This window comes from Strix aluco, chromosome 3, assembly GCF_031877795.1.
Source record: "Strix aluco isolate bStrAlu1 chromosome 3, bStrAlu1.hap1, whole genome shotgun sequence".
In the NCBI taxonomy this organism is placed as follows: Eukaryota; Metazoa; Chordata; class Aves; order Strigiformes; family Strigidae; genus Strix; species Strix aluco.
In genome coordinates, this window is record NC_133933.1 from 71707102 (window position 1) to 71723198 (window position 16097).

General features: G+C 37.1%; 1 protein-coding gene across 1 annotated transcript in view; it reads left to right on the forward strand.

Moving 5' to 3' along the window:
* Nucleotides 1-16097, forward strand: part of LOC141921620 (vesicular inhibitory amino acid transporter-like) — a 42394-nt gene that overhangs the window by 19236 nt on the left and 7061 nt on the right. The window contains exon 2 of the mRNA XM_074820545.1: nt 4552-5699. Within this exon, the coding sequence (XP_074676646.1) occupies nt 4552-5699 (1148 nt within the window). The remainder of the gene's footprint in view (nt 1-4551; nt 5700-16097) is intronic.

Consider the following 16097-nt stretch of genomic DNA (forward strand, 5'->3'; position numbering starts at 1 on the left):
TTCTGACAAGGCTAAGAAACAGCTTTTAGCTGAGACTGACCTTTTCTTATGTGCCCTTTCCTCTCTTGTCCTTGCCATTTCTTCAAAGGCTGATCACCAGTTCAGCCCTCGGTCCTTTCTCCCTTCTAGGCCCAGCTGCCTATGGCTGAGTCTTTGGATATTTGAGAAGGACCTCCACCCAGGCACTTGTATTCATTCATTGACAACAAACAGTTCACTTCCATCCTTAACCTAGGATGAAATACACAAGTCTTGCAAACATCTTGGGAGACAAGGGAAGGTGCAGCTCACTGGGCAAGCTTGGGGTCTCTCCCGATACAGGGTGGATGGAGTGATGGCACATAACACTCAAGCTGAGCCATGATAGAGGATTGTTTCAAAAAGTCCATCTCCCCTGCACCAAACTGTGTGAGTGCTTTTTCCCTGTGCTATTCTATTTTGTATCAGATCACCTTAAAACAGCATATTTAGAGCTAACGTATTTGACTTTGTTCTAGAACAGTTGGAATTAAAACCACTCAGACAGTAACACTTCCCAGACAGAACACTAAACTAAGAGCTGGGAGGCAATTTAAGAAACAGCTCCTTTTGCTGCTCATTTTTAATTGATGCCTCACAACTAAGACTGTCTGTGCCATAATTTGGACATGAGAACACAGGATCAGAAGACTCAATAAGAGCAAGTGTTGTGGCCAGGATGGACCAAATGAGCATTGACAAAAGGCATAGGGATTACCTGTGTCCCTGTTCCACTAGCAAAGAATCAGTGAAATGTTGATATGCTCTGTCTACATTCTCTGCACACTCACTCCTCATGAGAGGGGTACAAAAGCCGCCTTCAGCAACATCCATGAAAGGATTTCTTTATGGAGGAGTTTTCCACAGATAAGTCACTTTAAGCATTGGTCTAAGGCTGTTGACCAGCTTTAAACCAGAGAACACAGCTCGATGCCTGTACTGTCATATTACATTGACAGCAAAATAAGTGCTTATTAAAGATACCTTTTTCTTTGAAACTAAAGTATTTAAACTAGGTGATGTTCAGGAAATGGTCCTATCAGAAAGTATTGCTTTTGGAAAGGTAAGAAGATCAAATACAAAATGCGTTTTGAAGTCTGACAAAGGGTCTTTTGTTGTTTGAGTTCTTGTGGCCATCACTAATATTTTTGGTTATTTTGCAGAAATTTAACAATGTGCTGATACATTAAACCTTTCTTTTTTTTTTTTTTTTAATGGAAAAAACATTTCTGTCAAGGCAGGAAAAACACTGTCATTTCACCACATACATATTTACTGTATTGGCACGTTTGGAGTTCTCCCATTTCTCACCACTAACTATGCTCTGTATCCAAAAAGCTGCAAAACCAGTTATGTCCACAATGTTTGCTTTCTGCTATTAACTGAAAGCTGCAGTTTACAAAGACATCAGCTGAAAGGAAAACTCACAGTTTCTGTAGAGAGTTTCAATTTAGAAATTCTAAAGTCTGAACTTTGAAATTGGCAATCACTGGTACATAATTTTAATAAAGAATATATATAGTGCAAAAATGGGTTTGTTTACTAAGGCCTGAATTCAGAAGATGGGGAAAAAAAATCAACCCAAAAAACCCCACCTCTATCATCCTGTGGTCTGTGTTACGTACCAAATAAAATTATTTGATATAAACAGCAAGGAGATGTTAGAGGTTAAAATTATGTTATGCTCTGATTAAACTAACAATTAAGCATGGAAAAGCAGACACCTGTGGGAAGGTCTGTAAATGGCTGTCTAATGTGATAACGTCTCTGAAAGACTTATGCTTTGGTTTAGGTTGAGGCTAGTCATACAAACATTAATAGACTAAATTCAGCAGGGGAGAAGCCATTGTGTGGGTAAGGCCTGTGCTGACACCTACCTGTGGTTTAATTATACAGTGACCCTTTGTGTCAGCAGATACCATTTGAACTCCCAAATGCAGGTTAAGGGGCAAAATAATAGTGCTGTGAGTACAGAACAAATGAGATAAGCTTGCTACAAACTGCAAGGAACTGAGAAAACATCATTGTTCTTATGTTAATATGGAAGATGACTCTGACTTTTATCCTCTTGATTTTTTCATAGACTTGGTTTATTTGTGATGCTTTTAAAGTCAATCTGTTATGTAAATGTTCTCCAATGATTGTTTTCATAGGAAAGAAATCATATGGTGTTCTTTAAGCAACTAACTAACTTGCCAGTCAGTGAAATCCACAATTAAAAATGGCATGATGTCAAAAGCTACAGTTACATGGGTGCTACCTGCAGTCTGGATACAGCCAGATATCTAGTCTGTTTTAAAAAGTAGACTGTTGGAGGGCAGAAATGGTAGAATTCTGAACACTTCTGTGAAGTTCATGTAAAAGAAATGATAATTACACTGCAAGATAATTGGGTCATGAGACCTGTATTAGAATGGAGCTAAGCCATTGGAGTGGGGAGATTTGGGTGACTGAAGTACCACAAGCTATGTAGTTGAACATCCCAGCTCCTAAATGAAATGGCACCTGTGACTTACACAAAACCATTGCTGTAAATGAAGTCATTGAAAACAACCAAAAAAGGTATCTAGTCAATAATTTTATTGTTGTAGCAGTAAAAATAACTGAGGTACTTGTGTTTCAGTACATGAAGGCATAGACCTTTTTAATCAAAATGTACTAGGGCATGTACTTAATATGATTCTTCCAGCTCTAATTCAGCTGAAAGCTGAAGATAGCTGCATCTAGAGTGAAGCCTGATGAAACAGGCAATGATGTTCATTAATATGATGGGCACTCTATTTTTCTCATTGACTTAGAGAAAAAATACTGCTCTAATTTAAGGATTTCTAATCTTCCTTTTCTGGTTGATGCTCATCCCACAATCTGCCCAAAAAGGACTGCTATTTTGTGGCTAGAAGAAAAGGAGAATACTTTTTATACACTGATGATTATTTAGTGTTTGAAAAATTGCCTCGCTTCAGAGCCCTCCTTATGGATCAGGCCTGGGAGTACTTGTATCACTTAGAAGTGGAGTGCTAGGTATAAACCCTGCAAAGCTGAGACAGGTAGAGCTGGGCTCCTAGATTGTCCTCACAGGAACTGTCTGCTGGGTATAAAACCTGAAGGAGCTGATAGAAAACACCAAAGACAGAAGCATGCCTGAAACATTTGTCCCCCACATGGCCTCATGTCTGCAGTTGTGGATGGAAAAGTCTGAAATTAAGATTTAGCCCATTAAACTCACCTCTTCTGCTTTGGCCCTGAGTGGGCACTACCCACTCAGGAAGTGAGAGAAGAAAAGTGGGTCACCCATTCTGCAAGGAGGCCTGTTTCTGTTGGGCGTTCATGGGTTTTGCAGAGCAGATGGGGTTGCACAGGTTTGGTCAGAAAAAGAGTTTAGATGGGTTTGATCCAAATCAAGTCCTTCTGTCAGGCCAGAATAGCAAACATGAGGACAAATGCTCATATTTCATCATGTCATTGGTGCTGTAAGAAATATTGAAATAAAAATTTCTGTAGAACTAGTTAAATGTATTTTGTTTCCTCCCTACCTTTCTTCAGTCATCAAGAATGAAAACGCCTGACCAGTCCGACTAATGTACATTGTTTAATTTCAGCTTCGTAGCATAAAAAGGGAAATGTCATTGAAGCATCTTTCCTAAATTGAATCTTTTTATGAATATTGTTCAAGGGTTTTGTTGGTTTTGTGCTGATGGAAATTAAACCACATAAAAGTGTCATTTGCCCTTAAATATAGGGAAAAAATAGGGACAAAGAAATACACACAGTGTTCTGTGAAACTAAAATGTCACAGTTTTTTTACTGGATAAAACAAGTATAATTCTGTTCCTTTCAGAAACTGTTTAGAGGAAAGTATATCTATATGTTTTACATGTATTTTTAAACACCTAAATAAGTTTGCACAGTCTAGAATCTGAGCTGTGAGAAGAATCACTTTAGCAGTGGACTTAACAAGAGCAAAGACTGTATGAAGCATACAGAAGCCACAGAGGAAATACAAGCAAAATCTGATGTCACTCTAATGCCATTTTATTTCCAGAAGTCTGTTAACAATTTTTAGACTGAAGAGGATTGTCATTACTGGATCTATCTATAGTGCTATTTTTAATTTGAATGAAACTTGTACAGATGATGCTGCAGTTGCTTAATTTTACTGATATTGAACCTGTTTCATTAATATGCATGTTGACTGAATAACTGCCTGTGAACCTTCTAAAATGTGCTTCTAATCACGTCAGCGTTAAATATTAACTAGGAACCTGACTCTATCATTCAGTCACATTCTCTTTTTCCTAGCTTATCATTATATGTGTGTTGATAGGAGCAGTTATTTTTGCTGATAATTTCATTTATCATGAATAAACACATTTCTCATGATTGTTACTTACTTAGCTAAATGTAGAAGTACTTTCACCATGCTGTTAGGTGAAAGCAGTGTTCAATGGAGGGCAGGTTTGGGAGTGTGGCTTCTAGTAAACATTTTGCCTCAGGGATTTTGTGCTATCTTTTCTTCCTCTTTTTCCTCTTCAGGGAATATTCGTCCTAGGATTGCCGTATGCTCTTCTCCACAGTGGATATAGTGGCTTGTTTCTTATTATCTTGGCTGCAGCATTATGCTGTTACACGGGTAAAATTCTAATCGCTTGCCTGTACGAAGAAAACGAAGATGGACAGCTCATAAGAGTGAGAGATACGTATGAAGATATTGCAAATGCCTGCTGTAAAAAGCTGTCTCCCAAACTAGGTGGCATAGTTGTCAATGCGACCCAAGTGATGGAACTGATCATGACATGTATTTTGTATCTGGTTGTTAGTGGGAACTTGCTGTTACATAGTTTTCCGTATGTACTAGTGACTGAGAAAACTTGGTCTGTAATTGCCTTTGTTACACTGCTGCCTTGTGTATTTATCAACACTCTCAAAATTGTTTCCAAACTCAGCCAGCTTTGCTCCTTAGTCCATTTTTTTATCATCCTTGTAGTGATGACTTACTGTCTCACACAAATACATCAGTGGTCCTGGGCAAAATTCAGACTCTCCATTGAGTTTGAGGACTTCTTGGTGTCTGTAGGGGTGATCATTTTCAGTTATACTTCACAAATATTTCTTCCCACACTTGAAGGTAACATGAAAAACCCAGGGGAATTTAGATGTATGCTGAATTGGACTCACTTTTTTGCTTGTGTCTTGAAAACAACCTTTGCACTGACTTCATTCTTGACCTGGGGTGAAGAGACAAAGGAAGTGATTACTGACAACCTGCCATCATTTCTTCAAACCCTAGTGAATTTGTGTCTCTTAACCAAGGCTCTTCTTTCTTACCCTTTGCCCTTTTTTGCGGCCACAGAAATTGTGTATACTTGTATTTCTAGAGGCAACCATTCCAATTACAGATCTCCACTATTTGCTCTGGGTGTAAGAGGCTCATTTCTCCTGATAACTCTGCTGATGGCCATGTTCATACCACATTTTGCCCTGTTGATGGGTTTAACAGGCAGTGTAACAGGTGCTGCTATGACTTTTCTTCTTCCTTCTCTCTTCCATTTAAAACTTAAATGGAAAAAACTATCCTTCTTAGAGAAATGTGCAGATATCTCTGTTTTTGTTTTGGGTTTCCTTTGTAGCCTTGCAGGCATGGTTTGCTCAGTAAAAGGGCTGCTTGAAGTATTTGGAGGAATGTAAAAACATTTCGTAAAAGCCAAATAAGGCCCAGATCTTATAAATGCCTTTACCTTGTTAGTCAGTATATAAGAGATTTTGTCACTAAGTAAAATTCAGCATATGCTTAAATGTTTGCAGGGTCAGGGCTTTAGTAAAAGTATGTGGCTCTAAGCAAATTGGAAAATAACCTTTATAGACAAAAAGTACAAAATTACCCCTACTTAAAATGTTGAGAGGAAAGATGGTGTTGGAGATGGTTTAGAATGAAAATTATTTTAAACTAATCTTATACAGTTTTGTTCATACGACATGCACATCCTGAAATGGTTACTGCAAGTGATTTCACTAATTTAACCAGAATTTCTCATATGGCTAGATACTGTTCAGTCTCAAAGCTATCAAATCTAGCTTACAGGATATGACAGAGCTTGAGAGAGCTATCATTGCAAATGGATGAAATATGATTTCGCATTATTGGTGGAATGTAATTCAACAAGTGAAAAGAACAAATCAGTGAATTTCATTTTTGATGTAAGACAAGTTCTGCTACTTGTTTTTTAAATGAGTACGCAAAAAGAGAACTCAGTTTACAACAGCTTTGAAAGCCTGCTTTTATCATGAGTTCAAATGGGAATGCAGTCAGAGTAAAACGGGCATTCTAACAGCTCACAGTCATGGAAAAGGGAATTTGTTCTGAAAGAAGCTATAGCTGATGACTGCGGCTTTTCTGCAAGTCTAATTCCTAAGATTCATGCCTCTGCAATGCAGTTATTCTATTGGTTGGGTTACAAGAAGTCTCACTGGTAGCATGAAAAAGTTAATATGCGGTTCACTTTCCCTCTTAGGTAGGAAATTTCTTTGATCTTTGTATTTTATCTGATGATATTAAAAGCTCAAGGAAGTAAATCAAGTTCAATAAACAGACACACAGTTAACTTCCTGTATGACTTGCTGGATCTTTAGCTTTAAAAGATATTGGCTTAATAAAAAGGTCAACATTGCAACGTATTTCACACTAGCGATAAAATATCATGACAAGAAGCAATCGAATCAAAGTACTCTAATGAATACATATAATCTTTTTGTACTAAATCTATGTTATATTAGGTAATTAAAGTAATTATTTGAAAGAAAAGAGTTTACATTTTCATTATGAACAATTTCACACAACCTTCTACTGCATCATATGAAAAAGCCTTTGCATGTCAACATAAGACTGGATTATAGAGTAAAAAGCCTAGTAGTAACTGCTTAACTAAACTATTTTTCTATGTAGTGTCTCAGCATTAACACTTCTGTCCTGTGTGAGCAACAGTGACCTCTCAAGGCTAATTTGCTGGATGATAAATAACATGCAATTAAATTTAAGAGAGGAATTCTCATAAGCCTTGTATATCACCCTGTTCCTTTCTTTGCCTCCTAGTGTATGCTTGTCATGTGTAGAATAGTGATGAAAAGTTTATTAAAACAAATTAATTGTGTAATTACAAAATTATTAAGAAAACTGAGGAAATAACTAGTCTCTTAGAACTCGTATTACTTCTTTGGTATAATGGGTCAAATCCTGCATTCGAATCTACAATTTAATTTATTGATACAGAAATTTGTGCTGGAACAAATAGGAGGTATGTATGTTTAAGAAGCATTTTTATTTTTATGTAGGATGTCAAAAATACATTATTCATTGAAATACTTGAAAGCTTGTTATTACCCCTATGACACAGTCAGAAGGATATTATTACTTGGATGCTGTCAATGAAAGGGTATCATTACTTTCTGTGTGGAGAAGTTTCACAGATAAACAAACATGTAGGAACAGTATTTGTTCTATTTATCCTATATAAATCTCTGAGGACAGAGGGAGGTTGTCCAAAGAGTTTTGTAAAAATTCTTTCACCTACTTTATTTAAAAACTCTCCACAAACAATTCACCATTTTTTCCCATCTTCTACTTCTATTGAATGTGGTTTGTCTCTACCTCTTCAGAAATTCTTGGAATTGCCTCAGTGCACTTGCTGTTGAGGGAAGCTTGGAAATGGGTTAAGCACTTTATTTGTATGGCACTTTTAGGAATTCCCAGGCCCATCAGTGTGATTCAAAACTGGCTTTAGTTGGACTTTGTTCTCTCAGCCTTTTCAAAAAGCCAATGCCTATTCCTTTCAAGCCAAAAGATGTTTATTTCCACCCACAATCATGCTCTCTCACTTACGCAAACTCTTTCCTACAAGGGTAGATGATTCATATTTTATAAGACATGTACTATTATTGTCCTTATTGAATCATTTACATAATCTCTGTTAGCATCAGGAAACAACAAGGACTATGATTAACAAGTAAATACAACTGTAAATGCACAAAAGCGAAAGAAAAGTCATCCAAGTGCAAGGCCTCAAGAAGTCACTTAACAGAGACCACTAGATTAAAAGAGAAAACATAGTTCAAGATTCCCTTTTTGTGCCAGCACTCAGCAATTTTGAAGTGTGCCATTGTTGTGGGACACAAAAGCTGTATGAGCTTCCCTTTAAAGCCACAGCCAGACATCTTCATGAGAAACTATGTTCTGGGGTCAAGATTAAATGAACCTTCCAACTCAGAATGGCAGAGATACACTTACACACCCTACAGTTCAAGCCTGAATGTGGTGCTCAGCCCATGATAAAGACAAAAAATAAATATTCATGATATAAGGCTGACTCACTGGATTTCTTTTCCTAAAACACACAATTGCGTATTTTTAGATATAGACATTTCTGACTACTTTCCAACGGCAAAATTCTATTAATAATGTACTTAAAATATTTGCAACTGTCTATATTAGACATTAAAATACCATCTATAGAATATGTTCAGAGAATCTAGAAAGATAGTATTACTACCAATTGCGAACTAGGAGGCACTGTATTTATCTATATAATGACTATCGGGAATTTTTGTCACTAAATTTATACCACTAATCATTAGAATCACTGAAGCTAGAAAAGTAAAAGATTGACTAAGTATTAATCTTATTATTTTGACCACTCCTGGATTATTCATTGTAATATGATGGTGCTTTATCAAAATTAATTCTGAAAGCAAACAATGAACAGTAGTGAACATGAAGAAAATGCTAAGGAACAAGTTATGTACTGAAATAAAGCATTTTCAAACAGTCTTGCTTCATTTGTTGTGCCAGCAAAATATGAATAAAGGAACCTTTTTCCTTTCAGCAAGAATATCAGAGGCACTGCCCAAAATGCTTCCCCTTTTTTATAGGGATTGCTGTCAACACCAAACCCTGAATTCCTAGTTCTGACAGTAGTCATACAGATTTAAGTCAATCATAGTACTCTAAAAATATAGGCTCAACTAAGGTATCTCTTGCAGGTAAACTGAATAACTTTAAGTGTTTATTTATCAAGGCTTTTAAAAGCTTAAATCTGAAGTTAGGTTGAAAACCTTGATCCCGCTGACTCAGTGAGAGTATAATCATTGACTTCAGTGGACCAAGGCTCTAATGTCTATCAGCCATTAACAATGTTTAATTTACTTTTACACCAAAGCTTCCTTGTCACTTTACTTCATAACTGGAGGTTCTTTTCCACATTATCACATCTTTTATCTTTTTCCAGCAGTGAGATAAATGTTTTCCTTGTCGATGCTACTAGTATGTTAGAGATGTCAGAAGAACTATTGAAAGAAGTTCTTGAGGCTAACACTATTTCATTAACTCTTCATCCTTGATTATTCACTTTATTTTTATTTTGTAAAGTTAATTCTGAACTATGTGTACAAAATTCACTTTGCATTAACTGGTTACTCTGAAAATGTGGTTGTACAAAAATGGAACAAATAAAATATCCTGTGAATGCTTCATTAAATCAAGTTTCAATTTTCAGCATTTCTTTTCAGAATTACAACTTTTCTAAAACTGATAGCTGATTTCTAGAAATCACTTACCCAGTTCTTCTGCATTATTATTAATTATCTGGATGATATATTCATCTAAGAAAATATTTATCTTCCAAAATTAAGTAGAAAAGGAAATGTATCTCAAAAAATATTTTGATAGTATGCTGAGATTTAGTTGTCCCAAGAGTTCATATGGGAAATAAAATGTTGGAAAATTTATTGTGTTCTGTAGTAGCTGGCAATGAATTTGAAAATACACAGTCTGAAAACCACTTCAATATTTTTGTCCACTGCTTAAGTATATGTCAAGTTGTTGCCACTTTGAAGTTAACTGGTTTTCAGTCTTCATTGGTGTCATTACCTTTTTTATGTGGCCACCCCTCAAACTTCTAATATATTTGTCTTCACACTGCCTCTTTGAGAGAGAGAAATTCCAAAATCTTCATTTTACAGATGCAAAGCCAATACTCAGACCATAGTTTAACTCAAAAGGGAATCCCAAGGAAGCTCTAGGTTAGTACTCTTCACTATACCATGCCTTTATGGTGATTCTGACAGTCAACACTTCTTTTTTTTTCTCTCCTTCATCCTTCATTTTATCTTCTCTGTCAGTTTGCACCAGGATAACATGAAGGTATATAACACAGCAAGCAGCCCATTATGCAGCATAAATATTTTGCTGAAAGCTACCTATCCCATTTAATTTTTTTGTCTTTTAAGATAGAAATATTAAGAGATCCAGGGAAATGAAGTAGTTAAGTAATTATATATAGAGAGAAGAAGCAAGTGATATGAAAGAAAAAAGGCATGTGGGAGATAAATTAAAGATAGAGCAAATGCAACAAAAAAGGTAAAAGAGGAGAGGAGAAAAAGTGTGGTGAGGAACTGGAAGAGAAAAACTAGAAACTAGCAAAAAGTGAGAAGCTGAGAGCAAGTAAAAAGGAAAAGAAAGATCAGAGAAAGGAAAAAACTCAGAAGGAGAGAAGGGAAAGGCAAAGTGGGGGAAATCATCTTATGTGAGAATAACATCGCCTGTAAACATTTTCTACAGTTTTGCACAAGCAGTAATTCAAGCTTCTCTAGTTGATGCAAGTCGATATATTCTGTGTGTGAACAGTTGTCATTTCTTTCACTTCCCCAAACCTCTCATGAATTCAAACCACCTAAAATAAAATCTTTCTCATTTCTCTGGAATTATGTCTATGTTTAATGTTCTGTGTTTCTCAAAGGAATCTGAAAAAATGCTAAATAAATAATATTATAAGCAAATTCTATTTGTCTATGTGTCCTTATCTGTTCCTCTTCCTGACCTCTCCTACAACATTGATTCAGATATATGAACTGCTCCTAAGCAGTTGTTGCCTAGCAGACCCAAAGCCAGTGCAAAAATATCTTAAAATGGTAGAAAACCTCTTACAATGACCATAACGGATGGTCTTTTGCACCTCAGACCAGAATCAAAGCTAATATCCCTGAAGAATTCCCAGTCTGGAAATGGTTTAGATCCACTTAGGTGCCTGCTAACAAACTCAAGTCAGGCAGGAGTTGGGAAAAGATAACACTGAGATGGCACTGTACTGTACCTCTCTTGCTCCTCAGGCGACACAACATGTAAAATGGCAATTTCTACCAGGACACAAATTAAAGTATTCCTGTGAGCTCCTTCACATGGTAATAGGGACCTAATTATCCTGTCAGTTTCCCCCAAATCAGGAATGTGCAGGAGATCCAGTTCCCTCCAGAGAATATGTAATACACCAGTGGGTGATTGGGCTGCCTCTGGATGTAACATGACTACTAATCCAAATTCTGCATGGATGCTTCAGAGAGAAAGATTTGCTCCAACATCAAGAGGAGTTTTACTGTACACTTTCTGTGCTAATGCTAAAACACTAATGATGACGCAAAGAATGATAAGAGATAAAGGATTTGTTAATAGCTAATCATATAAATGAAATAGGAAAGAAGATAGGATAAGGATCTTGAAGGAACAAATTTGGAAGTGACTGGAGAAACAAAGCAAAGGAAGGAAAAAGAAACACTAAGAGTGCAGTGGAAAAGAAATTGAAAGGTATAAAGTTAATCTTAATTGCACAGAGTGAATCAAGGTTATCTTTTACCTTTGTCTTCTGGCTTCAGTGATAGATTCAAAAGGGACTGAATTCAATAGTTAAGCCTTGCATCATGTTCTTGTGTCATGGGCTACCATTTGAAATGCTATTTACCCTTCCTACACAAGACTATTGACACCCATAAAATTGTTCCTACTCAAAGTGGAAAGCAAAGCAAAACCAAACCAAAACAGACAAGAAAAGTAATAATTTACAATGAATGCAGAGTGTAGTCTACCTTAGGCCAGGAACCCAGAGAACACAGGACATAAGGCTAGGTCAACAGGTTGCCATAGTTAGTGCTTTAGCAATGATCATAATTTGTAATAATAATGTAATGAGCAAAGATAAGGTGAAGGCAGAAGGATTAAAGGAGAGCACTCAGCACACATAAGCCGTGTTACATCTACCAAATACCCAGTGCAGCTGCTTCAGCGATACTAAGCCTCATGCAGACAGCTGCATCCCCTTGTTGCCATCTGTGACTTGCATCTCTGGTGCTACTGTTCACGACAATCTGCACAGTTGTAAAGGCATAACCCTCCATCAGCAGAAAATATCTGCTCCCACACCTGCTTGCAGGGAGCGTGGCTAGCACCCAATCCATAGCATACAAGGGCTTTCCTGAGATTTAGTCATCTGTTAACTAATCCTAGGAGTGATGGCTACAGAGAGGAATGTCTTGCCAGCTGAGGCATCAGATGGGAACACAGAATAGGCATTAAGTTATCCATTTTATTAGACAACACTAATCTCATTGGTACAGACTTGCTAATTACACTTCAGGAGAAAGTTTTATTAAGAATGGTGTGATGGGAATCTGAAATGGATCAAATTTTAAAGGTGGGTCAACCTAAATCAATCCAAATCAAAGGTGGGTCAAATATTTTGTGAGTGTTCCCAGAACTTCAGGAGCACTGATTTCCAAAAAGCGGATTTATTGGAGCACAGGAACTTAAACAAACATCAGAAACAGATGATTTATAAACAAATTTCTCCTCTGTCCTAGAAATGATTATTGGGCAGACCCCTTCCTTCAGTCTCACCCTCAGTCCTGCAAATCAGAGACTTACTGGGTTGCAGCAAACTCCACTGTAACCCCTTGCTCCCCAGAAAAAGACTTTTCCATCACAGTTAAGGCCCAGTGAGATGTCTGCTCCCTGTTCTTCTTGAATATCCCCTCATTCTCTGCTTGTGCTTTTAGTCCCTGCCTCTCTCACTTGCACATCACAAGGAACTCACCCCTGTGTGTTTTCAGCAGCTTTCAGAAAAGAAGCAACTTCCCCAGATCCCCACAGGCTGCTCTTAACCTGGTGTAGCAGCCAGAGCAAGGGAAACGTGTAAGTGGGCAACCTTCTCTCCTAGTTCAGTGGTGCTGGTTCAGTGTGCTGCTTTTACATGATAATCTGCAGACAGGTAACTAAACTCATAGGCTAGTTAACACAGGTGGTCATTTGAATTAAAAAGTGAATGCTCCCATCATCTTTCTAATCATATCAGTCACACACTTTGCTATTGTGGGCCCAACCTTAATCTTCTATGAATGGAAGTCATGCAAAACAAGTTACTACCAAATAAAATATATCTGCTGTAGTTATTGCAGGTAAACCCAATCTGAGCTTGATAATTTACATTTCACAGTGGCTGTGTGTATGAAACATGTGAAATGATCAGGCCCTAAAATACCAATTCAAATCAGTTAAACATCATGCTTTCTTATGCTCTCAAACTCCGTTAGTCACCCAAATGAAAAAAAAAAAATCAACATCATGGAAATCTTATTATCAATTTTGCCATAACACAGCCATACAGGGAGCTCCAGGCCAGTGTGTAATGCATGAATTGAGTCAGGAGTACAGCACAGATATTTTCAGAGCCCTTGAGCAGCACCAAACAGGACAAGAGGACACAAATTTCAGGAGATCTGAGAGCTGCTAAGGCCACAGATCTCAAAAAGGGAAGGACTGGATCAGAAGTCCTAAAGAAGTCCTATACTCCCAGGAGGGACCATATGAGTAGCACTGAAGGACGCTTAATCAATAAATGTCTAATGCAAAGCATCATCCCTGAATGTTGTCCATCCAGGCTCATCTTGCAGATCCAAATCCTCAAATATTAATCAAGACTTACTTGCAAGCCTAACTTGTTTGCCTACCTGGGAACAAAAGCCTGACCTTGATTTTCAATTACACTTCATCTATTTTAACTCTAGAATTTGGAAATACGGTTATTTGACAAGGCCATCAGGTGAAGCAAATGCAACATCTTACTTGCCGTCCAGGCAGCATTTCAGCCTAAGGCCTGATTAGGATTCTTTTAGGGTGATTGAACATGGTAAGCTTCTGGAATAATGCTAAGCCCGTACAATTGGAAGAGGCTCTTAGAAGAGATCTAGTCTCCTAATGACATATGGTCAAAAGGTTACTTTGAAAACCAAGAAGTCTTTCTGCCTTCATTTCTCAGGTCTGCAGATTTCTTCTTGGCTGAACCTGGGGATGTGGCTCTGAGACTTTCTTCTAAAGATAGAATAAGGGAAACAAAGCCTTTGAATACTGACTTTGTGTGGTAGAAATGGTGTATTGGAGAAACGAACATATCATTTTAAAGCCAGGGACTACTGTATTTTCCTGCTTAATGTTATTAAAACTACTGATAAAAGATTGCTCTATCTCAATGGTTGATTTCTAATACAGAATACATAATATATTATATATAAGAACCATAATTTCATTCACCATTGAACTGAAACAATCTTAGAATATATTATGTACAGTGCAGAATGGAAGTGGATCAGACAATACAGGTAAGAAAAAATTATTTGCTATCTTCCTGGAAATAGACACCATTGATATTTTAGGGAGGGGCAATTGTAAGACAATGAGTATTACTAATATTGGTCATATTAAAAAGTATGATTGAATCACAATATGATCAGAATCTTGCTTTTATGCAAGAATGACTATGTACAGTATCATCTATTTAGAAATTATAGGCCTAAATTATGTTTATTTCACTGAAGATTTCTCCCTCAAATTAAATAGCAGAAGCAGGGAGAAAGGTACAACAAATACATAAAGCAAGGCAGAGGGATTTGAGGGAATATGGAATTTCCCTGCCTACAGTATAATCATAATCTTTGAAAACCTTAGCTTTATGGTAAAATACTATTTAATTTCATATAAGAAGCCTGTAATATATTCTACTTTAAAGCTCTTGACAAAAACAGGTGACAAAATCATCCAGAGATGTTTTATGATACAGCCTACTGTACGAAAGGCAAAACAGAGAGTAATCTGCTCTTTTAATTACATGCTTGGAGCAAATGCAATATCTGCAGCTTTAATAAACATTGACCCTTTAACTGAATGTGCCCTACAAACACATTAATGCCCATCTGGGAAATAATCCAATGAAATAATCCAATCATACCAACAAGGAATGACTGTTAGATTGGCAAGGGAGGGTTCATATACCTTGGTCTGTAGCAGGCTCTTCCCTATTAGCTTGTTGCCAGAGCTGTGCACCTTTCATAGAATTTTTTGTCTTTTGAAAGCAACTTGAAAAACCAGTTGTCATGAAATGAGTCAAACTAACATCAATGTGAAATTAAGCCCTCTTGGGTTACACATACATTAGTTGGCAGAAAAAGATGTAAACTGAATTTCTCTTTGCTAGCTTCACGCCTTGCTTCAGAGAGGTGCTTTTTTCCCAGCAAAAGGGAGCTGATGTTGCTATTGTTTGCCTTCTCTTTAGTAAGGCTGCTGAATGGGCACTGTGGTTACAGAGAAAAAAGAAATTCAATTGAGGAGACTCTTCAGAAAATTGATTGAATCCAGAAAATCTCCGAACTGCCTGGAAGGACCCAATCCAGTCTCAGAAGCAAAGGCTACCTGCTTATCACCTTTGAGACTCAGAAAACATGATGTCCAGCAAACAGAAATGAAAATTTTCTCCCCTTTACCACACTGATGTTTGTTGCCATCAGTTGTGACCAAACCACAGCGAAAGACTGAAAACTTTCCAGTTTTGATGTTACAGTGGGCTACAAAGTTGTAACTGGCTAGCGTCTCATGGCTAGGTAAAATCTCTCTGAATCGGTGAGGTCCAGACAGACCGATATTCATTATTGTACTAACTTAGAGCCACTGCATCCTGATAGTTATCAGGAATTTTTGAAGTGCAGAGAAGGTGTTACATTGCTGGCAATATACATCTACTGGCATAAATATAAAGCTAGCAAAAAAGGAAGAGAAAAAGAGAGGAACAGACAAGTAAGTGATTTGCCTAGGTTGGAGAAAGAAATCTTGTCCTGTTCATTCTTCCTATAATGGCATATTTTTAAATTGTATGTATAGGTCCCTACCTACTGGTCTATGCACCATTTTTTTATATGGATTGTCTCCAAGGAGAAAA